The sequence below is a fragment of the Triturus cristatus genome, chromosome 4_2 (assembly GCF_964204655.1).
Source record: "Triturus cristatus chromosome 4_2, aTriCri1.1, whole genome shotgun sequence".
NCBI lineage: Eukaryota > Metazoa > Chordata > Amphibia > Caudata > Salamandridae > Triturus > Triturus cristatus.
Genome location: NC_140586.1, coordinates 836,702,350 through 836,729,692, shown reverse-complemented (window position 1 = coordinate 836,729,692; position 27,343 = coordinate 836,702,350). Strand labels below are relative to the sequence as shown.

General features: G+C 45.3%; 1 protein-coding gene across 1 annotated transcript in view; it reads right to left on the bottom strand.

The window, feature by feature from the left end:
- ZSWIM5 (zinc finger SWIM-type containing 5) overlaps positions 1-27,343 on the bottom strand; it is a 390,515-nt gene that overhangs the window by 204,485 nt on the left and 158,687 nt on the right. The window contains exon 2 of the mRNA XM_085602808.1: positions 16,847-17,203. Coding sequence (XP_085458934.1) covers positions 16,847-17,203 — 357 coding nt within the window. The remainder of the gene's footprint in view (positions 1-16,846; positions 17,204-27,343) is intronic.

Sequence of the window (27,343 nt, the reverse complement as noted above, 5' to 3'; positions counted from 1 at the left end):
CAATGCTTGTTTGAACTAAAAGTAACTGGGTTATGGCTGGAAGCGAACCCCCTTTAACATCAATCCACTGCTCTAGCTTTAACTGGGTTGCACTACAGCACCAATCTAATGCACGAACATCTTTGCTGATGGTCAAACATGGTTAACCCTCTTGATGGGCATGAATGATAGTATGGGAAGCGCTGGTCACTGAATGAGCTTCGGAGGCGTACACAAAATTACGTTGTGATAAACTTATATTTACACTTGGGAAAGGTGATGCCTATTGGGCAAGCAAGACAGTCCATCATATGTAGGGATGAATCATCTTTCAATACTCATCTATTACATGCATATCATCTGTTTACAAAAACAGTGGTCAATTTTTCTGGTTCATAATGTTTCGCCATCGGGCAGAGAAAGATCCCTTGCCAGTACTAGACTTTCTGAAAGGTGAGGTGATCAGCAGAGGGACCAGTCTGGATTTATAGAATCTAATTTGACAGTAGATGCCCAAGATCTCAAGTTGAAGGATGAGTGGCTTCATGCTTTATCCAGGTGGACTTTAAACTGAGAAGATGCACGGCTTCCAGCTGCTTCATAGAAGCAAAGGAGTGTTATTCTTTGAGTTTATGGACACATGGTTCTTTTCAGTTAGAGTATTTTTGATTTTTTTCACCTTTCTTCCTGTACCATTATTTTCGCAAGTTACTGTACAACTGTAGATTGGCACTATCCCAGAAACTTAAGTCCACTGGGAAACAAGATCACCTCAGGTATTACTCGCTGAATGGAGCACCAGAGTGCCTAAGGAAACTCCATGTTAACCCCATGCACTAGAGTTCAGTTTCATAGGCAGCTGATACTCTAGTCTAGAGCGTTACTACTCTTCTGTAAGGCACTGATCCACTAATACTACTAGTGAAAGTAACCCACCTGTGTAAAACAAATTAAACCTGTTGTATGATACAAATATTTCCAACAACCCAAGTCAGAATGCAAGACGCCAGTGCTGTTAATGGTCAGCCTAATCAATGCCCAGTCATTAGTAGACCACTGTAGAGAGATTTACAGTCTTCCCTTCGACAACCTAAAAAGTGACAGGACACCTCTATAGTGGAGGCCTTTCCCCATGACTACTCACTAAGAAATGATCTGCGTGAAAAGCATGGGAGAGTTAAAGCAATCATCGGGAAAAAGACCCTCACATATTTAGGTCTCACCTAGGCAGCGCTTGCGCTGTCCCTGCGAGACATGCTGTACTCAGACTATGGGCTTTAAAAGCTCAGTCCATTTTCAAGGACTGCCCCCGTTACATGTGTTACTCAGAGCCTGTGAGCACTATTTCTTTCTTTAGGCTGGAGGAGTCGAGACCAGTGCTCGTGGTTTACAGAGCTCTGATGTGAACAGGGCTGTAAATCTTGCTCTCATCTTGCCACATTTGCTTGGCATTCAAAGAACAAGGTCTGGTTTGGCTGCAGCGGCCTCCTTCTCACTCCTGCTTTTGAAACGCACGGTCTGGCGTCACGGTCCCTGCCTTCCAATGATGCTGCTGCTTCCGACTCAGAGCTCAACAAGCATTTGCAATGCAATAGGTCTCACATTTGCAAGAGTTTGAGCTATTGGCATTGTAAATGACTATGCCTTTTATTTATGGGTTTTGAAAATCTGCACGCAGTGCGTAAACATGCACTTTGCACTTATAGTCGTTGCTTACAAGAAACAAGGCTGGCAGTAACTGTGCCCCTTACTGCCAGCCTCACTTCTCGTAAGCAAGGACTACAAGTACAAAGTGCATGTTTAAGCACCGCTTGAAGGTTTTCAAAACACAAATATGTCCATGAGAGTTACCAGGTCAAGTAATATCAGCACATTGGTGCTGCTGACGTCCACCCACATCCTGAGAACTTCTGTAACTGCCAAATAAGAAAAAAACTATATAAGAGTTAGAAAAACTTGTATAAGTTAGAAGGGTGGCGACGAGTGAGGAGAATGCCCAGATTCAGATGTAAGAGGTAAAATATGTCAGTGCAATATACGTAAAGGCACTGCGTTTTAAACACGCATTTGCAATGCAATAGGTCTCGCATTGGCGAGAGTTTGAGCGATTGGCAGTGTAACTGTCAATGCCTTTTATTTATGTGTTTTGAAAACCTACATGCGGTGCGTAAACATGCACTTTGTACTTGTAGTCGCTGGCAGTAACTGTGCCTCTTACCTGGAAAGATGCAACATTTACAGTACATTTAAAGCAAGGCAGCCAGGCTGATGTCCCAGCGCATCATTAGCACTGGCTGCTGGTATATATAAGAATTCAACTGAAGAGACTATGAATTCTGCACCACAACCCACCACACCAAATTTGTCACTACTAGCCCCGTGGTATACACAATTAGAGAGCTGTGCTCTTTCAGATGCAACACGTTGCCAGAACTCAAAAAGCTACTTTGATGTAAAATCATTCTCTCATCTAATCTCCAAAAGCTGTAATAATCTCCCCCTTGAAATAAATGCTATCGCATCTTACATGTGACTCAGGAAACACGAAGAAACACACAACTCCAGAAACCCAACAATAGGACATTTCTGTCTAGTGGCAAGAAACCTATGAGCGACTTGCGCTTTATAAAGCCTCAACATAGCATAAGAGTAGGTCAATCGAAGTTGCAGATTTAGAGACTGGGCTTACCTTTCTGCCGCTCTAAATAATTTGCTTGATTGTACTGAGAAGCATTATCCCACAGAGGGTTGCAAACAAACATGGCAAAATTGCGCTCAAACAGCACTTTAGTTCCTGCTCACTTCACACTGGCCTCCCTTAAGGCACCCTACATACCACTGAAGGTTTAATCAAGGATCTGAAGAGATGGGTAACCATCATCCCAAACCTGATTGAAACCCACTGGGTGCCTTTTGCAGCCAGCAACATCTTCAAAACCAGATGATTGATATACAAGGCATAATCTAAACAACCAGTATGTAATAGGGTCTAAGGGAAAAAGTTTAACGACGTGCCACAGTTCTATTCCCCTAATCCTACAATATCAAAAACGAATGGAACTGGGGGTCTTGCAATAAACAGATATATATAACAATATGTATATCTGCATGTGTCAAAAAACGGACAAAACCAGGAGTGCAAAAACGGAGTATCATAGGAGAAAACAGAGAAACAAGAGAAAGGACCCTAGAGCAGAGCTTGGATACCCATCAATTGTCCAAGTGATCAATCCTATCATCTGGTCATCCAATCCAAAGAAAGATATATCTCTTGATCATAGAGATTATCTTATAAGGAGTAAGCTCACTCAATCTGATCAATAAAGGAACATCAAAGGATCGAAGAAAGGAGATCATATATGTCTAATTGTAGATCAATTGAGAGATTTGCGCAGTGCTTAGAAGAGAGTCATGTGGTGTATTAAAATAGAGTTATGAGGAAAAGATACTGTTTTAATATAAAGAAAAAACCTCACACTCTAAATAAAAACAGTGCAATAAGCAGTGTTCAACAAATAATTGCTGTATGAAAAGGTCGACATGTTTCAGCCATGCTGGAATTTTGTTTACCCAAGGCTTTCTTCAGGACCCCAGTTGTCAACTCTATACTACTGCTTTAGTGTATCAAGAAAAAATAATAAGTAGAGTGTGCTTATATCGCTATTAATAGGTTGGACTTATTACAACCTTAATCTGATCCTCCGCCTCAAAGGATGCAGTAGGCATCTGTCAAAAAAACACATAAAAATTGTCTTAATCTCCAAACAATATTATCCAAAAAAGCACTCCAAAAGATAGGGCAAGTAACTAGATCACCCTATATCAACACACTAATTGTATGTTAATGCTTACCCATTTTGATCGAGGGATGGACCTCACCTCACCTGGAACCTTACTCAGGACTAAGAGGCCCGCTCTATAAAGAAGAAAAGAGTCGCTTCTAGTAGTCAATCTCAATTAGTAGTATAAGGAAACTATTCAACTTCTATAAGGTGCTTGCCGAGCAGACCTGCAGCACCTCTACATCTCATATATATACTCTTCATCTTCACAGCCATTCATGTAAATGTAAGAACCTTTCCCCAGTCTTAGTGTGATCACCGTTAGCTGATTAGGATTAAAAAACGTGGTAAACTAACCACACATCTTCAAAAGAAAGTACTGAACCCAGGTATCAGGTCAAACAGGGAAGAGCACTGGTACACATTATTCCTGCAAACACGGGACGATGAGCCTGGCTACCGTTGCTGTTATATGCGCTTTGTTGTCATAGTTGTAAGACTAACACAAAATACCTATTCATACCCTCTAACCTCAAAAAGTCAAAGATAACATGTCTAGGCTGTGTAGAATCAATATGCCCCCCAGGTTTTTTAGGACTCATACAAAGTTTCAATTTGGCAGTCTATATAGACCCTGAAAAAAGGAGCTTTATAAATAAAATGATCTTTATCACATTATAAACTCCACCGACACACACATGCTTCTGAAACTCAAAGCAACAATGTCAGCATGCCGGGTAGAAAGTCTAAGCTGCATCCACTCTACGTGAAATGAAATGAAACCAGGGTGTCCTCACCTCTCCGTCGTTGCCTCGAATCGGCATCTGAGTCAGGGATAGAGGTGAATCAACAGTGCTCCGAACCCGTTTAAATACAGAACGCCCTCATAACCACACATGTTCCGCATTCACGCGGAACGTCTGTCTCTTAATGATCACGTCACCAGAACTACACCGTGACATCACAAACATGGCGTTTGTAGTTCACTACGGTTAGAGTTCTCTGTGAATCGAAACTGACGGTGTGTTTTACCAAGAAACACCATCTAAGGATAATTCTCTTTAAACAGCCATATCTCCGTCTAAAATATCAAAACTATGGGGCAGTTTAAAAGGCGTCACGTTATTTTGACAGTAATCACCAGTTAAGGCTATATATCACCCCAATTAGCAACACATTTATGGATATGTGCTAGTTGACATTAATGTGTCTATTAAAGAAGGAGAAAAAGGAGGAAAAACCCGTAGAACAGAGTTTATCACTGTGTATTGCCACAAATCAACAACGGGGCGAACACAGCAGAATACCTACAAGGTGTCGGAGTCTAAAACCAATATCGCTCGACTATCATGCCAACACTTGAGCTATTAACACAATTCTTACAATAATCTATATTTCTCTTATTAAAGATGTAAATAAACAGGTGTTGAGTAGAGAAATCCTAAATGGGTTTAATCCAGCCCTACAGCTCTACTGTTCATATTGATTAATGTATCCCTCTTGATTTTGTATAAATCTCCACAATGTAGAAATAGATGTAATGCCAAATGGCCAAAAATACCTTACAAGCTAGTCCACGGGATTTCGTCATCGAGACCCCCTACATCGCTCTGGAGTCTGAAAACCCATTTCTGTTCTTTGGTGAACAAATATTTAGAGACATCACTAATGTGGATAGGTATTACAGGTTTTTCAAGTACTGTCCATTTGAAATAGTCTGCCTGATGGTTGTTCTCAATCAAGTGTCTCGTAAGTCTTGTTACGGATTTCCTGCATCTAAATTAACTTGTGTTCTAACATGCGAATCCTGACCTTACGAGTTGTCATCCCTACATATTTGTATTGACATGGGCAGGTAAGTAGATAAATCAAATTATCACTGTTACAATTAGTAAACTTGGTTTGGACCCATGGTCTGTTGGTGCCTATGTCTATAGAGGTGGTATGTGTAGTTTGAGGACAAATCGAACAGTTCCCACATGGGAAATGACCTGTCACTGCAGGAAGGTCCCATAGAGTCCCTACTGCCTTCTGAGGGATGGATTTGGGGCATGCGTGCACTAAACTGTCTCGTATATTCCCTGATCTCTTGAATGAAAACAGGGGGGGGCAATCTTTGCATTGCCCCCCCTTTGAATTGAGAATACGCCAATGTTTTCGGACACTCTTTTGTATCTCATTAGCCATAGTACTGAATGTACTAACAAACGTCAAACGTTCAAGAGCTGGTTTGTCAATAGCTGGTTCCAACAGCGCTTGGCGATGGTTATTTTTGGCCCGCTTAAGCGATCGTTTGACGAGTTTGCGAGGATAGTGCCTGGAAACCAGTTGTTCGGTTAAGGCATCGGCATGCATTTTGAAAGTGCTTTCAGTGGAGCAATTCCTACGTACTCGTAGAAACTGACCAAAGGGCAAATTGTCCCTTAGTGATTTAGGGTGTTGGCGGTCATATTGTGATAAAGAATTCCGTGACATCGGCTTACGATAAAGTTCACTTTCTAGCCCTGTAGATATAGCATAAATTGACAGGTCCAGGAAGGCTAGTCTGTTTTTATCAATTTCAACCGTGAACTTCAAAAATTGGTTTCTAGTGTTAAGCCATTGGTGAAAAAGAAGTATGGAATCTCGATGCTACATCTACAGGGCTAGAAAGTGAACTTTATCGTAAGCCGATGTCACGGAATTCTTTATTACAATATGACAGCTAACACCCTAAATCACTAAGGGACAATTTGCCCTTTGGGCAGTTTCTACGAGTACGTAGGAATTGCTCCACTGAAAGCACTTTCAAAATGCATGCCTTTTTCTCCTTCTTTAAGAGACACATTAATGTCAACTAACACATATCCATAAATTTGTTGCTAATTGGGGTGATGTATAGCCTTAACTGGTGATTACTGTCAAAATAACGTGACACTTTTTAAACTGCTATCAAGAACAAAGGGAGAGCTAGGGACAACAAGGGGGGGGGTTGTGTCCGTATCCCCTGGAATTAGATAAGCTTTGTCAAAAGAGGACACGCCCAGTGTGGTATGGTACGGTCAAATGAAACAAATGTTTGGGAACCCACCAAGTGGGTTAAAAGACCCCTCACACACCAACCTGGTTGGTGTCATGCTTCATCATCGGGGCCCCAACCGGGTGGCCGAGTGTCTCCCGGTTGTGCTGCGACGCCTGGCTACAGCGGAGCTGGTGTAGTGCAAAAGTGTGATGTGGTGAAAATTTAAAAAATACCCCTGAGAATACTTACCATAGCAAAATTTATTATTGGCGGCTCAGGGTATTGGTTAAAAGGATATGTGGTGCAACTAAATGGAGAAGTAATTATCTATTAGTTGACTAAGTGGTGGGTCTACATGTTTCAGCTCTCTAATAAAAGTAATGAGGAGCTTTCATCAGGACCAGTGAGAAGTGAGTGGCAAAAGGTGTAGTGCCACGTGGTGAAAAAAATAAAAATGGGGTTACCTACACACTCGCTAAGGTGTGTGGAACGCGGTGTCAACACATTAGCGGACACTTGGCGCAAACCTGTGGAAGGAAAAACAAGACAGTACACAATACACATTTGACATTGGTGCACTGGATGGCAGGCGACATACAGGTAGTGTTTATTGTGCCGTGAAATATCAAACCTGTCTTCAATGAGCGTACCGTAAGTGACACACATACCTATGAAGTGTATCATGCTGCTATGCAGAGGAGCGGAGGCAAGACCATTAGGAGTGCTAGATGATGCGTAAAAACGTTCTGTGGACTAAGGGTGCCAAGTGGTAAATACCGCGGCACTATGTGGGGCTATATGTGGAAGTCATACAAACAGCCGCCAAGTGATATTGTTGGCAATGATTGCGGAACCTCAGAATGAGGTATGAACATAATGAGAGGCCCAGGGTGCGCTAAAAGTGAGGGGCTGCATGGAGCCTCTAAGCGCTGTAGAAGATTACTGGGCACAGACTAAAATAGGACAATGCGCAAAAGTAGCAATTAGAAAGGTAATTACACTATGGCTGAGTGGAGGCGCTGTGCAGGAAGCGGGAGGGGGGCGCTTCTTACAAACGAACTGTGGGTAAAAGAAACAAGTTTAGAGAGCGAGGTAGGCAGGAATGGGCTCGTATCCTGCTAGAGCAAAAAGGAGACACCTTACTTGATTGTGAAGCTGCCATCGCCTTGCACCTACTGTGGCCTCCCGAAGTCCCGGATGCTGACGGACCCCGGGGAGGGAGGAGGTTAAGTAGGGAGGAGCGCCATTGAGTACGTGCATTCGTGCTGGCTGGCTTGGGCGTTACTGGCTGTGATGCGCATGCGTGTTGGAGCAGCGTCGTGATGGCGCGCATGCGCAGAAGTAAACGCATGCCAGTGCTTCACTCGGTGAGGCGCGCATGCGTGTAGAAGTAGCGCGATGCGCGGATGGTTGGCAGTGGTGGTCGAGGAAGTCATGCATAGTAGTGACTGTTAGGCGAAGCAAGTGTTGTTCATGAAACTGGGTATAGCTGGGTAAGCCCACAGAGGGAGCGTTCAGAGAGGAGGCAAGACTATACAATCTGTGCAGTGCCTGGGGGCCGCCCGGGAGGCGGTGCATGAGCCCTGGGCAGTAGGGCAGAGAGAGCCAGGTTTAGGTGCTAAAATGGGGATCTGGGAGGGTGAGCCAGAATGGGAATACAGTATGGCGAAGCCTGTGCAGTCATAGTAGTGCCTGTTAGGCGAAGCAAGTATTGTTCATGAAACTGGGTATAGCTGGGTAATCCCACAGAGGGAGCGTTCAGAGAGGAGGCAAGACTATTCAATCTGTGCAGTGCCTGGGGGCCGCCTGGGAGGCGGTGCATGAGCCCTGGGCAGCAGGGCAAAGAGAGCCAGGTTTAGGTGCTAAAATGGGGATCTGGGAGGGTGAGCCAGAATGGGAATAAAGTATGGCGAAGCCTATAGATAAAGGCTGGTGGCAACGTCCCAGGTGGTCAGGGCTTTCTTAGGCAGTTCCAAGGGATGTTATCGTTCAAGCCAGTGATGTGGCTCGAAAGACGATAAATCCATCTTTGTTCCTGTTCTAGGAGGCGAGACTGGATGTTAGGGATGTTGTTGTCCAAAGCTTCAATTATCACCCATCTCATGTCGTTAGTCGTGTGGCCTTTTTCCAGGAAGTGGTTTGTCATTCTGGTGGTATTTTTCTTGCAGCGAATGGTGCTGCGGTGTTCACAGATACGGGTTTTGACTTTGCGTGTGGTCATTCCAATGTAGGTCAGATCACACGGACATATGATGCGGTATACAACATTCTCTGTGTTGCAGTTGGTGTGTTTACGTAACTCCCATGTCTTCCCAGGTTCCAAATTCAGCTGTTTGGTTGTCTCTGTGATGTGGCATACACTGCAGTTGCCACAGGGGTAGTGCCCTTTGATATTGGGGAGGCCCCAGGCATTGAGTACCGTGTTTGGAGGTCTGGTAGGGGCCGATGGTCTGGTTGACACAATGGTGTCCTTGATGGATCTTGCCCTTTTGGTAGAGAGAAGGGGAGGGTCCCAATTTAGGTGGCCTGTGTGGAGGATCTTCCAGTTCTTTTTAACGATCTGCGCCACCTTGTTGGACACTGTGTTGTACGTGGTGACACATGTGAGTGGGGGAGGGGTGGGTTCCTTAGGGTACGTTGTGAGAAGACCCTCTCGGTTTTGATTTCTGGCCCTTTTGTTAGCGGTCTTTGTTATGTGCCTTGGGTAACCGCGTTGGTGCAGTTTAAGGCAGAGGTCTTGGGCTTGTGTTTTGTAGTCCTTGGGATCGCTACAGTTTCTGCGAAGTCGCAGAAATTGGCCATACGGGAGATTCTCCCGGAGGGCCCGTGGGTGGAAGCTGGAAAAGTGGAGGAGGGAGTTACGTGCAGTGGGTTTGAAGTGTGTTTTGCTCATGAGACCCCCTGCCACTGCACAGATGTCGAGATCCAGAAAAGTGGTATGGTATCTGTCAAAGCTGTGTGTGAAGCGCAAGTTAGGGTCACACGTGTTTAGCCAGTCACAGAAGGTGATGAGGGTTTCGCTCGAACCTTCCCAGATAAGGAGAATGTCATCAATGTAGCGTTTGTAGAACTTGATGTGTGGACTGCGTGGCTGGTTGTTGTTGAGCAGATGTTTGGTCTCAAAGCTAAAAACATACAGGCCCGCTACGCTGGGAGCGAAAACGCTCCCCATTGATGTACCATACTTCTGTAGGTAGAGCTTGCCCTCATATTCGAAGTAATTCTCCTTGAGTGCGAGGGTAGCGCATTTCAGGACAAAAGAGGGGGGCGTGTGGTATTGCCAATCAGCCTCATTGAGGGCCTGTTCAAGAACACGTAGGGTATCATCTTGGGGGAGGCTGGTGTACAGGCTCTCCACGTCCAGCGACACCAGGAAAGAGCTTTCGGGGTCGTAGTGAATGTTGGCTAAGAGTCCCAGCAGATCTTTGGTGTCTTTGAGATACGTGCTTGTGGACTGGACCAAAGGTTGTAAAAAAATGGTCACAGAAGCGTGAGAGGGGTTCCAGAAGGGACCCAATGCCTGAAACAATCGGGCGACCTGGGGGGGGTAAACCTGTTCTTGTGGATTTTGGGAACAGTATAAAAGTATGGTATTTTTCCTTTGGTGGTGGTCAGGAATTTCGCCTCACTTTTAGAGATGTGCCCACTTTGTTCAGCTTCTCCTACTAGGGTCTCGATTTTCGCTTTGAGTGAAATGCTGGGATCATGATCGAGCAGTTCGTAGTTCTTAATGTCGTTGAGTAGACGTTGGCACTCCTGCTGGTAATCCTTTTTGTTGAGGATTACTGTGCCACCCCCTTTGTCAGCAGGTTTGATGATTATGTCAGGATTATGCTTCAGTGTTTGTAGGGCCAGCCGTTCTTGTTTACTGGTGTTTTGAAATGTGTGGGGTTCTTCGAGGGCTTCTATTTCCTTGAACACTGCTTGCTCGTATACCAAGATTTCCGGGGGGATAGAGCTCGGCGGGGGCACGAAGGTAGACTTTACCCGGAGGGTGGTGTCCCCCTGGTCAATAGGGTCAGGAAGAATCGGAGTGTTCTCGAAGAATGCCTTGAGTTTTAGTTTGCGAAAAAATTCAGCTAGTTCGCAATGAAGTTTGAATTTGTCCAACTTGGACGTAGGTGCATAACCTAAACCTTTCTCAAGGATGGCTTCCTCTGCGGGTGTTAGAGTATGCTTGGAAAGGTTGGTGATAAGGCTTAGCGTGTGCTCGGGCCTGGTTGCTGGTCTCTGGTTTGGCTCCTCGTCTGTGCTCCCTGTGGAGGGTCGTCCTGCCAGTGGACTGTGTTCCCTCTGCGTCTCCTTCCGCGACCTCTTCGGCCTCTTCCTAAAAAAGGCTGTTGGTGTTGGTTCATGTAGGGAGGTGGTGGACCAAATGGTGGGTTCCAACCATATCCAAATTGTGGGTGTATTGGGGGGTACATGGGTGGGTATAATACGTTGGGACCCCGGGGCCCCGGGGTCCACGGTTGTTGCCATCCCGTGGAACCCCCTCTGCCTTGTTGGCGTCGGCGATAACTGCTATTGCTGGAGTTGCTGCTTCCGGATGAGTCTTCATCTGATGTTGTACCTGACAGGTCCGCTCGATTGGGTGGTTGAAAATCTTCGGCGGCATATGGGTAGGTTTTGGTATAAGAGAATCTCTTGAGATCTTTTTGAAATTTGGTAATCTTGCTTTGGGTAAGGCCTTCTTTATATTCATTTATTTCTTTGTTCGTTTCTTCTAGTTTTTTCTTAAAAGAGGAGAGAGTGGCTTTGAAGTGTGATTCCGTCGTTTGTATTTCTATGAGGAATGCATCGGAGAGGCGTTTAGATGTTTGGATGATGAGAATCATCCAGTCACGGGTGCATCTCCACGCTATTTGGGCCCACTTTTTAAACTGCCCCATTGTTTTGATATTTTAGACGGAGAGATGGCTGTTTAAAGAGAATTATCCTTAGATGATGTTTCTTGGTAAAACACACCGTCAGTTTCGATTCACAGAGAACTCTAACCGTAGTGAACTACAAACGCCATGTTTGTGATGTCACGGTGTAGTTCTGGTGACGTGATCATTAAGAGACAGACGTTCCGCGTGAATGCGGAACATGTGTGGTTATGAGGGCGTTCTGTATTTAAACGGGTTCGGAGCACTGTTGATTCACTTCTATCCCTGACTCAGATGCCGATTCGAGGCAACGACGGAGAGGTGAGGACACCCTGGTTTCATTTCATTTTGTTTCACGTAGAGTGGATGCAGCTTAGACTTTCTACCCGGCATGCTGACATTGTTGCTTTGAGTTTCAGAAGCATGTGTGTGTCGGTGGAGTTTATAATGTGATAAAGATCATTTTATTTATAAAGCTCCTTTTTTCAGGTTCTATATAGACTACCAAATTGAAACTTTGTATGTGTCCTAAAAAAACTGGGGGGCATATTGATTATTCACTTCGATTTTTTGAGGTTAGAGGGTATGAATAGGTATTTTGTGTTAGTCTTACAACTATGACAACAAAGCGCATATAACAGCAACGATAGCCAGGCTCATCGTCCCGTGTTTGCAGGAATAACGTGTACCAGTGCTCTTCCCTGTTTGACCTGATACCTGGGTTCAGTACTTTCTTTTGAAGATGTGTGGTTAGTTTACCACGTTTTTTAATCCTAATCAGCTAACGGTGATCACACTAAGACTGGGGAATGGTTCTTACATTTACATGAATGGATGTGAAGATGAAGAGTATACATATGAGATGTAGAGGTGCTGCAGCTCTGCTCGGCAAGCACCTTATAGAAGTTGAATAGTTTCCTTATACTACTAATTGAGATGGACTACTAGAAGCGACTTTTCTTCTTTAGTTACTTGCCCTATGTTTTGGAGTGCTTTTTTGGATAATATTGTTTGGAGATTAAGACAATTTTTATGTGTTTTTTTGACAGATGCCTACTGCATCCTTTGAGGCGGAGGATCAGATTAAGGTTGTAATAAGTCCAACCTATTAATAGCGATATAAGCACACTCTACTTATTATTTTTTCTTGATTCACTAAAGCAGTAGCATAGAGTTGACAACTGGGGTCCTGAAGAAAGCCTTCGGTAAAAAAAATTCCCGCATGGCTGAAACATGTCGACCTTTTCATACAGCAGTTATTTGTTGAACACTGCTTATTGCACTGTTTTTATTTAGAGTATGAGGTTTTTTTCTTTACTTTAAAACAGTATCTTCCTCATAACTATTTTCATACACCACATGACTCTTCTAGGCACTGCACAAATCTCTCAATTGATCTACAATTAGACATATATGATCTCCTTTCTTCGATCCTTTGATGTTCCTTTATTGATCCGATTGAGTGAGCTTACTCCTTATAAGATAATCTCTATGATCAAGAGATAGATCTTTCTTTGGATTGGATGACCAGATGATAGGATTGATCACTTGGACAATTGATGGGTATCCAAGCTCTGCTCTAGGGTCCTTTCTCTTGTTTCTCTGTTTTTGCACTCCTGGTTTTGTCAGTTTGACACATGCAGATATACATATTGTTATATATATCTGTTTATTGCAAGACCCCCTGTTCCATTAGTTTTTGATATACAAGGCAGACCGCTTCAAAACCAGATAAGTGATATACAAAGCCAACATCTTCAAACCCAGATAAATGATATACAAAGCAATCATGATGGCCAATCCTGTTCATATGACAGACAAGCTCACCATTTCAGATGGTATTCGGCACATGACCCTCAAAGGACAGGTGGCAGAAAGTTTGATATAAAAACATTCAAGGAATGATTCATATTAGATTATTGATGACCGAGATCTTACTACTTTCCCGTGAAGAGAGATTAGGTTTTTATTTTAATGATTTTAAAATTCAGACTGTCGCCTAACAGTAAAATTAATTTCTAATGAAGGCACTGCTAAACATTCAATTGTCAGTGCTCTATGACAAGCCCGCCCCTGGCTTTCCTAGCATACACTGGAGTTTCCAACCAACAGTCAAGGGGAACCTGACTGGCAGTTGCAAGAACTTCCGAAAGTAGTTTCTCTTTGGAGAGGGAGGCTGACCAGCTTGGGAACCCTGGCAACTTCTTAACTATCGTACACCGGCTCTTCCAAGCCTTTAGGTAAATGTGCGGCCCCAATCTTTTCTCACAGGGCACTCTGTAGTGGGTCATGTTCCTTCCAACTGACACAGGAGAGCTAGTCTAAAGCCACACCAGTGACCTAAAAAGGTACTGATACTGACCGAGGCTGTGAACACAGCAGGTGAAGGTAAAAACCAAAAACTGGGAGTCTTATTTATGACCAATATTTTGGTTTACAAAGAAGACTCCCAGTTTTCGGTTTTTACTTTTTACAAAGATAGAGACGAGAAGCAACAAAAAATGGTTTCCACCTCTCTTGATACCAGATAACATGCAATAGAGGTGAGGAGAGCAGACTCTTGCCATCAGCGCATTTATAGTAAAGGCCAGTGATGTATGCTCTTGCTACCATGGCACATGATTAAAGACAGGAGGAGACCCTCACTTGCTATCACAGCGCTTGCCGTAAAGGCTGAAGTAGTGACCTTTCTTAATATTACAGCTATCTTAATGGTTCAGAAGTCATCCTACTTGCTGTCAGAGCACCTGTGGTTAAGGCTCAAGGAGTTGCCTCTTGATATCAGAGCACCTGTAGTAAAAGAGGGAGGACTCTTCCCTTCCTATCAGAGCACCTGCAGTAAGAGAGGACTCTTCCCTTCCTATCAGAGCACCTGCAGTAAGAGAGGACTCTTCCCTTCCTATCAGAGCACCTGCAGTAAAAGAGGACTCTCCTTTCCTATTAGAGCACCTGCAGTAAGAGAGGACTCTTCCCTTCCTATCAGAGCACCTGCAGTAAAAGAGGACTCTCCTTTCCTATTAGAGCACCTGCAGTAAGAGAGGACTCTTCCCTTCCTATCAGAGCACCTGTAGTAAAAGAGGACTCTTCCCTTCCTATCGGAGCACCTGCAGTAAAAGAGGACTCTCCTTTCCTATTAGAGCACCTGCAGTAAGAGAGGACTATTCCCTTCCTATCAGAGCACCTGCAGTAAGAGAGGACTCTTCCCTATCAGAGCACCTGCAGTAAAAGAGGACTCTTCCCTTCCTATCAGAGCACCTGCAGTAAGAGAGGACTCTTCCCTTCCTATCAGAGCACCTGCAGTAAGAGAGGACTATTCCCTTCCTATCAGAGCACCTGCAGTAAGAGAGGACTCTTCCCTTCCTATCAGAGCACCTGTAGTAAAAGAGGACTCGTCCCTTCCTATCTGAGCACCTGCAGTAAAAGAGGACTCTCCTTTCCTATTAGAGCACCTGCAGTAAGAGAGGACTATTCCCTTCCTATCAGAGCACCTGCAGTAAGAGAGGACTATTCCCTTCCTATCAGAGCAACTGCAGTAAGAGAGGACTATTCCCTTCCTATCAGAGCACCTGTAGTAAAAGAGGACTCTTCCCTTCCTATCGGAGCACCTGCAGTAAAAGAGGACTCTCCTTTCCTATTAGAGCACCTGCAGTAAGAGAGGACTATTCCCTTCCTATCAGAGCACCTGCAGTAAGAGAGGACTCTTCCCTATCAGAGCACCTGCAGTAAAAGAGGACTCTTCCCTTCCTATCAGAGCACCTGCAGTAAGAGAGGACTCTTCCCTTCCTATCAGAGCACCTGCAGTAAGAGAGGACTATTCCCTTCCTATCAGAGCACCTGCAGTAAGAGAGGACTCTTCCCTTCCTATCAGAGCACCTGCAGTAAGAGAGGACTCTTCCCTTCCTATCAGAGCACCTGCAGTAAGAGAGGACTCTTCCCTTCCTATCAGAGCACATGCAGTAAGAGAGGACTCTTCCCTTCCTATCAGAGCACCTGCAGTAAGAGAGGACTATTCCCTTCCTATCAGAGCACCTGCAGTAAGAGAGGACTATTCCCTTCCTATCAGAGCACCTGCAGTAAGAGAGGACTATTCCCTTCCTATCAGAGCACCTGCAGTAAGAGAGGACTATTCCCTTCCTATCAGAGCACCTGCAGTAAGAGGGGACTCTTCCTTTCCTATCAGAGCACCTGCAGTAAGAGAGGACTATTCCCTTCCTATCAGAGCACCTGCAGTAAGAGAGGACTATTCCCTTCCTATCAGAGCACCTGCAGTAAGAGGGGACTCTTCCTTTCCTATCAGAGCACCTGCAGTAAGAGGGGACTCTTCCTTTCCTATCAGAGCACCTGCAGTAAGAGAGGGATGACTCTTCCCTACCTAGCATCAGAGCACCTACATGCACCTGTAACAGTAACCTGAAGCTTAAGACCGAGTCCCTGTGTAGTCTTACATCACTGATGCCTAGGACTGTGAAAGAGCAGTTTTCAGAATGCACATAAAGGACGGGCAGCTAAGAATCCAAACACTGGGATGGGGACCATTAAGCATGCTGTTAACACGCTGGCAAGAGCATGCACTGCCGTTTCCCTTCCTTAAACTTCAATGACACACACAAATCATGTTTCCAGATTTATATGCAGGGGCGGCTCCCAAAGCGTATGAATGGCGACTGTCCCTCGGGACAATTTATGATGGATATAGGAGGAAGCCCAATTCAACATGTTGCAAGCTATTCACCTGCGGCTGCCCCACCTTGAGGTGCCAGGAAGTAAAGACTTCCACGACAAGATAACAGCAAACCATGGAAAGCGGACCCCTGGACAGCTCGCTCATGCCAAGATGCACAGAGCAGGTCCACCTACCTCTCCATGTGAAGAGAGAAAGGGCTGAAGCCTGGTGAGACCCAATCTACAGTAGAGGTTTACTTGGTAGGCACAGGCAGGAAGCACAGGCTGCTGCAGCGTCAGCAGGTCCTTGATAGACCTGATCAATTAATGATCACAGCAAACCTCAAAGATGCAAAAGGTTATGTGTAGGAGTGGGCAGGTTTACAATACATGAGATTGGCATCCTCTTTAAGCACAGAAAGCACAGAAGGCCCTTCACATTTTCCACAAGAAATCCTATAAAAATAACATTACGTACAATTGTCTTATCTGTTCTTCAAAGGAATGAGTGCCCAAGTGGCACTACACACCTACAATCCACGCAGGACACTTACCGTGCACCTGGTTGATTTCAGAATTGGAAGAAAGGATCTCGTCAGCCAGTTTTTGAGCAGTAGGGAGCACCTCCGTGTGATGCGCCGTGATAAGGTATTGTACAAACTTCTGGAGCTGGTCCCGGTTCATCTGGAAAAGAGTTTCCGAGATGGGAAGGCGCAGTTTCACCAGGTCCGGCTTGCGAATTCTATACAAAGAGAGCGCCACTACATGTGCACAATAAAAAATGTCCTTGTTCCCACAGCCACACGTCACGGAGGTGATCTTGCACCGGTCGAAGCTGATTGCCACCTTGTACATCACTTCAGGCTCAGACGGAGTAGCTGGTTCGGTCACAGTGCCACTCAAGTGGAAACCTAAAGGATGGAAACATACAAAGTGTTAGAATACAACTACCAGAGAAAACGACATCAGCATCGTGTTTGCTTATGCAAGTGGAGTCAAAGTTGCGTAGAATAACTGTGTGGCGCAATGTGTGCTAGTACACTAGCTCACGCCAGGCTCCAGGTGTTCTATTTATCGGAGGCATAAAAACAAATACTGCTCTGATGGGCACAAGCTGCCAGCGAGTTGAAACAAAGCATTGCAAATGATGCATATCTACTCTTATTGCCAAACGTCCTTGTCGCGGGCACCATTACACGAGGCTGTTCACTACAAGCAATTCTGTGGCATTCATTCCCAAAGATTAGTACAAAGTGACGAGCTGAGGAAACAGAAGCTACCCAAGGCAGGACAGTATTGTACATTGCACACCTGATCAATGTGATTCCTAGGAAGTAAAGCACAGAGACGAGTCTCCTGCGAGGGGAAAGAGTAATGATTAAAATGTCTGTCTGAAGGAGTAGCCCAGGCGGTCCTACTTGCAACGGATTTGGGCAGTCACACCTATATGCGCCAGACACCATGCAACGCCATGCACTTTGTTACCCAAAAAAAAGTAAAATCTACATAGAAAGAACTCTGTTTTAGCAATAAAAAAAGAGCAGCGACAGGTGTCTGACCTCTTGGAATTGTTGGTGATATTTGTAAAACTCAGTCTGTCTGACCTTTTGTGCTACAATAGGTTGTACAGGTGGTCAGGATTTAAGATTTCTTAAAATGGGAGAAAGACAACCGGACTTCAAAATCTGAAATATATGGCAGACATGCCAGGTGGTTCTCAAGAACCACTACAGACCCGTTCAAACAGTTTATTTTAGGACTTCCACCAATCCCAGCATCAACAGAAGAGGGATTACACAGAGCATGATCAACGACAAGTCTTTAGGCACCGATCACCGCCCTCTGCAGGGGAGAACGCTTTCCAAACAAAAGCAATGTTAAGTTAAACGTGGACGGAGCGCTGACTGCAAATATCTAGTTGGACAATACCGCAAAATTCAGTCCAAAAAACTGACTGAGCTGCTGAAACGTATATACCACACCTTGCAGGGTGTGGCCATCTCAGACCATCTCTGCTACATTTGGAGTCATCCGCAGATGCTGGATGAGGCCTTCACACATCCTATTGCAGCAGTTTCCTCCTGCAATCACAAGAGTACCAGTCACCAGTTTCTGATCCTTGCTCTCCAGATACCCTCACTCTGTCAAAGGTACTGTTCGTGAAATGGCAACATCCTACTACCAATAAGGATGCCAAGATATGCGATCTGTCTTAAATTACCACAGGATTGTCAAGAACCGCCAAGTACTGTATTAGTTTTCCTAGATCTGCTCCACTCTCACCCAGGCCAGAACTCGAAGCAAGTGAAGTAAGCCAGACAGTCAGTGGTGGCCAACGCTCCAAGACTTAACTAGTCCTCAATGGCACAGGAATTACATGACTCAAAAATCTTGTGTGCTTCGAAAAAGGTAGACTTGCATGAAAAGCGACTATCACGGGGGACACTGCAGATCCCGGCGACACTCCAGAGCCTAACAGTATAGCTGAGGAAAAGACAAAACCGAGATTTGCCCTGTGATTTAAGGCCCTCGCACAGGATGCAAGCTGAAACAGTCTGAGATTACCAGTGGTGAGGAGCTAATACCATCAGAAGTAGGGGGCTGGAGGGGGGGTGGGGCGGGGAAGAGGGCGGACGAAAAGCGAGGTTCCTGGAGTTTCTTCCATCAAATTCAGACTTAACAGACCACTCAATTGCTGGTTTTAGTTACACTAGTAAGCATAAGCTTGATGTGGGAGACAGAAGTATGCAAGCGCCCCACAAGAGCCAATCTCTGCCGCAGAGGAACTCCAGACACTGAACAGCAATCTCACTTCACCTCTGCTAGCGAGCCCCTCAGGAAGACCTGATGAGGGGTAAACTGCAGCATGTACGAGCTTTCGTTTCTGTTTACAATTAAATTGTCGTGGTGGAATTTTAAGGCAACCCAAAGAGCTGTGCTCTATATCAATAAAATAGGCACGTATATAGATGAAGTTGTATATTTTACTGATTAGAGGCCTGCACTGAAATACTGCGGGCCCACTGCCACTTTTAAACCACGGGCAGGACAAAGACGTGCTTTGTGAGGACCCCATCATCTGAGATGCAGTCCGCCGCACAACTTCATGAGAACAAATCCTTGGCAGAAAGTCATCCCCTAATATTGCAATAGCAGTCACTGTAGTCCAGTGGAAACCCACTGCAGAGAGCAAGGACACTCTCTGCTCGGTCCTTGGAACCCCTTAGCAGCATGCTCAGAATTTCACTAGACCCGTGGCATTAAAACTGCATCCGTATGGTTACTGTTGGAACACCCAACAAGAACAGAATTTGAACCCTATAACTGTAAAAATTGCAAGCTTTCGGAGATGGTCAGGGTAATCGATTAAATGGTCTACATCCATCATACTTCCCTTATCTAAAGGCACCCTTACACCAGTACTGGACTTACTGAAAATGACGAGCAGCACCAATGAGGTACCTGGACCCCATCATAGCAAAAAACGAGGGCAAATGCAGTGAAACTATAGCATCGCTTGTTACAGTACCCTTGCAGCAGGAAAAGTGTCCCTAAAGAGAACAGTGCCTGCTGTCCAAACTATTGTACCTGCTTCAGAACAATCCTAACCGTGGTCGACGCTGGCCCGAGGAGTCTAGTAAATGAGGTGTATGCCCCCTGGCTAGATTAATCATCCCTGCATAAAGGTCAATGAAATGGGCGTGATTAAATCACTCTGGGCAGGCAGTTCTGCACGCGTAGGGATCAATTTAGTGATAAACAGTGCAACACCTTCCCAGAATACTTGAAGGTGGTACGGCCATCGCTGGATGTGGTGACATCACTTACTTCGCCGCACTACTGGTGAGTTATCCCCCCGCTATTTCCCAACTCGCGCACCTGCAGAGTGATCATAGAGACCCAGACTGAGCACAAACATGGCCAATGGAATAAAGGACACCAACACAACATACTCAGTCCAGGAACAAACGGGCCCAGGATTTGGGATATGAGACTCCACAAGCCCAATAGGGATACTGTTACCAGCAGACGAGGGGTAGTCTCCACCAAAGGGAGCACATGTTAATCCACTTTAAATCCATTCACAGAACCGACTATAATCCTACAGGCCTGCTGTGGTTGGGCATGACGAGAGCTCTGACTGCTGGTAGAGCGCCACGCTCGATTTGGGCTTCAAGCATCTGGCCTTGGACAGTCCCGTGGTCGGTGCCCACTGGTCACAAGTGCAGGATGACAAAAGTCTGGAGCCAACTCAGTTTCTTGCACTCCTGGGCTACGTGAAAAACATTCCCAAAACATGCCAGAAGTTAATCGCAGTGGCTATGTTGTTGGAGAAGCGTAGAGTTGCTATGACTTGGGGCAAGAAACCCCTTCACTTTGAGGACTGGCTTAGAGAATCATAATCTATGCGTAATGTCCAGTCAGAGGTCTATGTGAACAGGACCCCTAGCGCATCACGCCCTGGGCACATCTGGGGCTCTCTTCGTACATCCCCATCTAATTAATCTAGTCCGCACTGAAACTGTGTTAAGATCTGTAATACGTTGTCCATGGAGACCTTGAGCCTCAGGAGATGCAAACCCCTCGTGCTATGGGCCGATGCACAGTGGGAACTTTATTGGCACGCCATCTGAAGCCAAAACACCGGTGTGAATTGTCGTCATTTGTAATCTGAGGGAGAATAGTTTGTTACGTGGGATGCAGGGTCTGGTCAGTTCCTCCCGCTCATTGAAAGACCAGACCAGGTTAACTTTGCAGACCTCCATTGAAGACATGGGCCATGTTATAAGGTGACACATGCACGCTGAACTTTTAAACCGTGCCAAAAGCTGCCTAAATCTCCCTTCACATCTGGCACTCTCAAAGAAACAGTGAAAATCCTAACACTGCGGAGGCTCACTATTTCAAGGGGGGGGGGGGGGGGGTGGTGATCGTTGCAGACTCCCATCTCCCTGACCCCCCTCTTGCCTGCCAGGTGCACACAGCTCTTGCAGGAGAGGGATTGCACACGGAGTAAGAAAGGAGGGAGACACGGACGAAACGCCAAGACACGGAGATATGCGACACGGGGAAGTAGCAGGAAGTGGAGAGAGGTGATTTAAGGTAGAAAAAAAAGGTGAGGCAGCAGTGCACTGATGGAGAGAGCAAGGAGAGATACTGAGCCAACTGGGATCAGGAAGCCCTCCTTCAACCTCTTCCAAACACGTGCGTAAAACAACAAGCAATGACAGGCATGCATTTCATACATATGTATATATGAACCCACAGCCCTGGCATTGAAGCACACGTCCTCACAGTGCAAGACAGCCAATGGATGAAGCAGGCTGACTCATTTGTCTGCCATTACAGCATGGAGTAAAGGTAAGTGACTTTTTTAAATTCATTTTTTTAAATTTCAACAAGTTATTACACATTTAAATTAAAAAAGATACAGAAACACATTAGTAGTTCTGTAACAGGGTTTGCATCGCGACATAAAATTGTTGGTCTATAAACTTCTGTGCTTACCCCATCTGAGTTAATATTCTAAAGAGAAAGGAAAATAGAAAGGAGCATGAGAGCTAACTGGTGACAGAAGAGATAGAAGACAGGCAGACGAGAATACAGTGCATAAACATTTCGTCTGACATTGGTTGTAACCATTAGAGCCCAGGTATCTTCTTGTTGGAGTGGAATTTCACTTGGGTTGCCAGGATGTGTCACCCCCAGCCCACCCCGCCTGCATGGGTCCAGAAACGTGTCCAGGGACCCCCACATCCTTCTTGAGGCTGACTTCCAGGGTGAACACTGTAGAGATATGTTGTCTGCTCCTCTAAGATGTGTGATCCAGTTGAGCCAACCTTTGTACGATGTCTTGGAAGTGTCTTTCCAGTTTGTGAGGACCATTTTCACTGCTGCTGTCAGCATTAAGTCCAGACGGTCCCTGTCCTCTGCTGACTTCAGGTCAACACACAAATCCTGTGGCGATAGTTGAAAATTCTTTTGTTAGAGAGCAGTCAAACAATTTATTTAAAAACTTAAGGATTTCACCCCAGAATGTTTCAAGAGCTGGGCAGCACAGGATAAAGTGTGCAAGATCCCCTTTTTCTTGGTTAAAATTCCAGCATAAATCCTCATCCCTGAATCCTAATGTGTAGTCGTGCAGGAGTCCAGAAAGCCCTGTGAAGCAACCAAAATTTAGTTTGTGATAGGACTGGGGAAATCTTATTACGTGATACTGACGACCAAAGTGTGGCCCACTCATGGTCCTTGAAATTGGTTTTACTTTGATTATTACAGTATGCGTTTATCTTGTCGTTAAGCTTGGTGGATTTAGGGCGTAGGAGTTTGTAGAGGCGTGAGACATGGTGTCCTAATTTATTTATTTTAGAGACGAGCTGGAAGATAGAGGGTTGCGAGAAAAGGAATTTGGTTTTGGACAAAGCCAATCTGATTTTTAGGAAGTTCTAAAATTCGATCTCATGAAGGTTGTGTTTTTTAGGTCTCGCCTGACCCAGCGCATGCGCTGGTCTGGCGAGACATTTTGTGGGGGCTCAAAAAAGTGCTACCACTGTAGCCTAGAGCTACAGTGCATGTGCGCGGGCGCGCCTTAATTTCGCGGCCGCACGGCCGCTTTGATGTTTGATCACGATCACTTTCACGGCCGCTTTGATGTTCTCCGTGAGCCTGTTTATTACTTCATGTAGTAATGGTGGCACCCGTGCGCCGCCATTACTACAGAGCAGCAAAACAGAAACAAGCATTGGCATAGCCAATAGGTCTCGCATTTGGGACCTTAGAAGTATTTAGTTATGCAACTGTGGCATGGCTAAACACTTATAAGGTCCCAAAAGCGAGACCTATTGGCTATGCCAATGCTTAACCTTGAGTGCGGTGATGGGGTAGTTTTCGTTTTCTATTTGGAAGGGGTAACAGATGCCTTTCGCTATCCATGATTTAAAAGTTAGGCTTTTCCCCTTATATAGAATCTTGCTATTGGCCCAAAGTGATTCATATTTTGACTCTTTTATGCTGTTTTCTAGCTTTTTATCTACCTTTAATAGGGCGGTTTGGGTGTTTTTAAAGATCGGTATAGAGGTATCGGTTTGCGGTTAATAGAGCTAGAGGGTTTAGGTCGTTTAGGATGGCTTTCTCCACCTGCAACCATGTTGGTGTGTACCCAACCGGCGGCGCTATCCAATAAGACCCCTGTTTTGCTAGGAACGCTAATTGGAAAGTTTTGTAGTCCGCTAGGTTTACTCCCCCTAGTTTTTTCTCCAGTCTTAGCTTTTTAATGCTTATTTGAGCTTTCTTTCCACGCCAGAGGAAATTGGAGATCAAAATATCGATTTTGCGTAGGAAATCAGTGAGTAAGAGTGGGAGCATGCTGATCAGATAATTAATCATTGGCGTGATCATCATTTTGATAGTTTCTATTCTGCCCCACCACGTTATGAACTTTGGTGACCATGATTCTAGGAGCTTCTTAATCTTCTCTAGCATTATTTTCTCGTTATGGTGTAGTGTGTCGATGAGGTCATTGACAAATTTTATTCACAGGTATTTTGATGTATCCCGCTTGCCATGATAAGCCCGACCCCCCAGGGTGCAGTGAATATTTAATTGTTTGCATTCCGATTTGTCATTATTTAATTTATACCCAGAGAGCCCAGAGTATTCTATCGATTGCATCAGGCCAACAATTGAGGATTTCGGCTGTATGTATCCCTCCCCCAGGTTGAAGACCTTCATCCAGCGCTCCAGGAATTCCCAGGAGACTGTTGAAGGCCTTCTCTGCGTCCAAGTAATGGCCACGGCTGGTACCAGCTTGGTAGATGCCTGCTCTATGATAAGGCAGAGAAGTCGTGTGTTGTCATTGGACATGCGTGTCCGAAGGAAGCCCACCTTTGAGTAACTTATTAGTTTGGGTAGTTCTGTATTTTGTCTGACTGCAAGTATTTTCGCATACATCTTACAGTCCATGTTAAGGGATATTGGTCTGTAGTTTTTGGGTGATAAGTGGTCTTTACCTTCCTTGGGGATGACTGTTAGCCTCTGACATGGATTTTGCCCCCCCCATTAGCAGCTGCGTGGTTAAAGAAATGGTTCATAGTCTGTTTCAGTTGGCTTGGGAAAGCTTTGTAAAAGGCAGCAGTGAACCCATCAGGCCCCGGGGCTTTATTGTCTTTCAGAGATTTGACTGCCATTTCGATTTCGGGGGAATTAATTTCTTGGTCTAACCTGTGCATCTCCTCGGTGTTTAATTGTGGTAGGCAGAGTCTAACTAGGTAACTAGAACACTTCTCTGTGTTGAGGTTCTGGTCTTTCTTATATAGTTCCTAGTAGAACTCTTGGAAGGTCTTATGGATGTCTATGTTTTGTGGGTGTTCTGTTGTTTGAGTCAGTGATGGAAGAGACTGCGAATTGGTTACGCTTGTGCTTTAAGTAGGAGGCCAATAATTTTCCTGCTTTATTGGCCTCGCACAGATTAAGGGCTTTGTATTTATTGATCCACAGCCCCGCCCTCTCGCTTAGTATTTTGTTGTATTCGTACTACATCTGTGGAAATTTAGTTAAAAGTCTATTATCCTTAACCACCTTAGCATGGGATACTTCAAGGTTTTTAATCTCCCGCTCCAGCTGCTCAATTCTTGAATTTGTATTTTTGTTGATTTTAGATTTAATCTCAATTATTGTGCCTCTGATTGTTGCCTTGAGGGCGTCCCATAGAGTATTGGGGTTAGTCTCAGGGGAATCATTAAATTTGAGTTCATCCAATATGGCCTCTTCAACCCTTTGTCTGCGGGGTCTGACAGCACGTCGCTGTTGAAACGCCATTTCCAGGGGACGGCCCCATTCTGACAACCACTCAGCTTTAGACTGATACAAGAGTGGTCTGAAACAAGTCTAGGGGCTATGTCTGAGTGTTCGATTAGGTGTGTGTGGGACCCAGATATGAATATGTAGTCTATCCTGGTTTAAGAGTTGTGCGGGTTCGAGTAGAAAGTGTAGTCGTTTGTGTCCGGGTGTTGCTGGCACCATGCATCTTTTAGGTTGCTTTTGGAGCATATATTTTGGAGGGCTGCATGTGATTTTGTGGGTTGGAAACAGGTGGACTGTATTGGTTATGTGGTCTAATGGAGTATTAAAGTCCCCTGCCAACACCGTGAGGTCATTTTGGGGGAAGCTCTCTAATGATCGAGCTACCTCCGCCCAGAAAGTTGGGTCGTCTGTGTTGGGTCCGTACACATTAGCCATGTGGATTAGCTCCTCCCCCCTTCTAAGGTGCGTCACCAGGAGCCTCCCCTCGCTATTATGGGTTTGTGATTCTATTGTTAAGTTGGATTTCTTGGATACTAGTGTCATAACACCCCCCTCTTTTTTTTTTTAATGACGGGTGAGCATGCAGTCTGTGAGATCCAATTGCCACTAACCAGTTTGGGATCATCCCCGGTTAATTTGGTCTCTTGTAGTAAGATTATATCCCCTTTCGTTTTTACCAGGTAGTCTACGATCTTCCAGCGCTTAGTGGGATGGTTAAGGCCCTTCACATTGAGGGACACTATGTCAAGGTCTGTTGCTAAATTGAGTGTGCTACTGCCGGCCATCACCTAGGATATACCGTGGCGGGTGTATTAGTTCTGTTCGATACATCAGTCTTGTTGGAGCCAGTCGGACCCATTTGTACCGTCTCCCTACACCAACTGCCCAATGCAACTATGCTTCCCCGTGCGCTGTAATCAATATGCCCAGCATGCCTGAACGTGCAGCTGTGTCAGGACCGTTGCGGTAATTCTCTAGGCGCTCGCGCCCAAATAGAGAGTAAAGAGGTGAAAATGGACAGGAAAGCTGATAGATAGCAAAGAACCAAGAAACCGTAGTTACCCCCCCCCCTCCCCTCCCATCCCCCCCCCCCCCACTACTCTCTCGTATATCGGATGTGCGACGACAGGATCCTCGTCCCGTCGACTACCTATCGTGTGGTTTATATATCTGCAGTCCCAAGAAAGATTATTAGAGCTCGCTAGACTCTGTTCCATGAAGACCCCCTCTCCTTCAACATTACAGCAGAAGGCCTGATTAATGGGACCTTCAGCAGATACCTGAAGAAAGTCTGACAATAGTCTGAATTATAAAGGATACAGAGGATCATCTTTAGGTTGTACGATGTGCTTGATCAAAAGAAAAGCAAAAGTCTGACAATATCCTGGTGTTGCCAGATGCCAGGTGGGTTTGCGGTTGGGTACCGGATGGGTTCTAGGTTCACCCGTGAGGTAGCCGGTTGTATATATTTTGAGGCACCCCTCCTGAGGTAGCAGAGTTTGCCACTTGAGGTAGATAGAGGTTGCTTGAGCTGCCTTGCCTATGGTGATCCACTGAGGTAGCTGGTGTATTTACGAGTTGTGCAGATCCCCTAGCAGGCAGTCTAAGGTAGAGCCCTGAGAGTGATCTCCTGACTGGCCATTCTCACCTGTTGATCGGTTCTGGTGATGCTCTCCTTTTGCTGGTCCCAGTTTGTCCAATATCCATTTGCTGAGGAGTAGGACCGTCTAGATAGGCAGCTAGGTCTTTAGGGATGCTGAAGAAGTGCTGTCTCCCAGAGTCAACTATTCTGAATTTGGTTTGGGCTACAAAAGAGAACTGCAAGTTTTTGGCCCTTAGCTTGTCGCGCAGGGCATGAAAGCCCTTCCTGGTGTCGACCGTGGGTTTTGAGTAGTCCTGCGTAAGGATGATCTTGTTGCCCTTCCATGTGATCGGATGGTTTTTACGTGCATAGTCGAAAATGGCCTCCGTGTGTTAAGCTCTTAACGGTCTGCAAATGATAGGACGGGCCCCTTGTCTTGTTGAGGACCTAAACGTGGGACTCTGTGCGCTCTGTCCAACTCAAATTGACGGTCAAACTTTAGATTTGTTATTTTAGGGATCAGATCCTCAAGAAAGGCCACACAGGAGCCTGCTGTGTCCTCCTCCCCCGCTGGTAAGCCCAGTATGTGGATGTTCCCCCTCTGATTTCTGTCTTCCAGTTCCGCTGTCAGTTTTTGGAGTGATGAGGGGGTTATAGATAGAGCTTT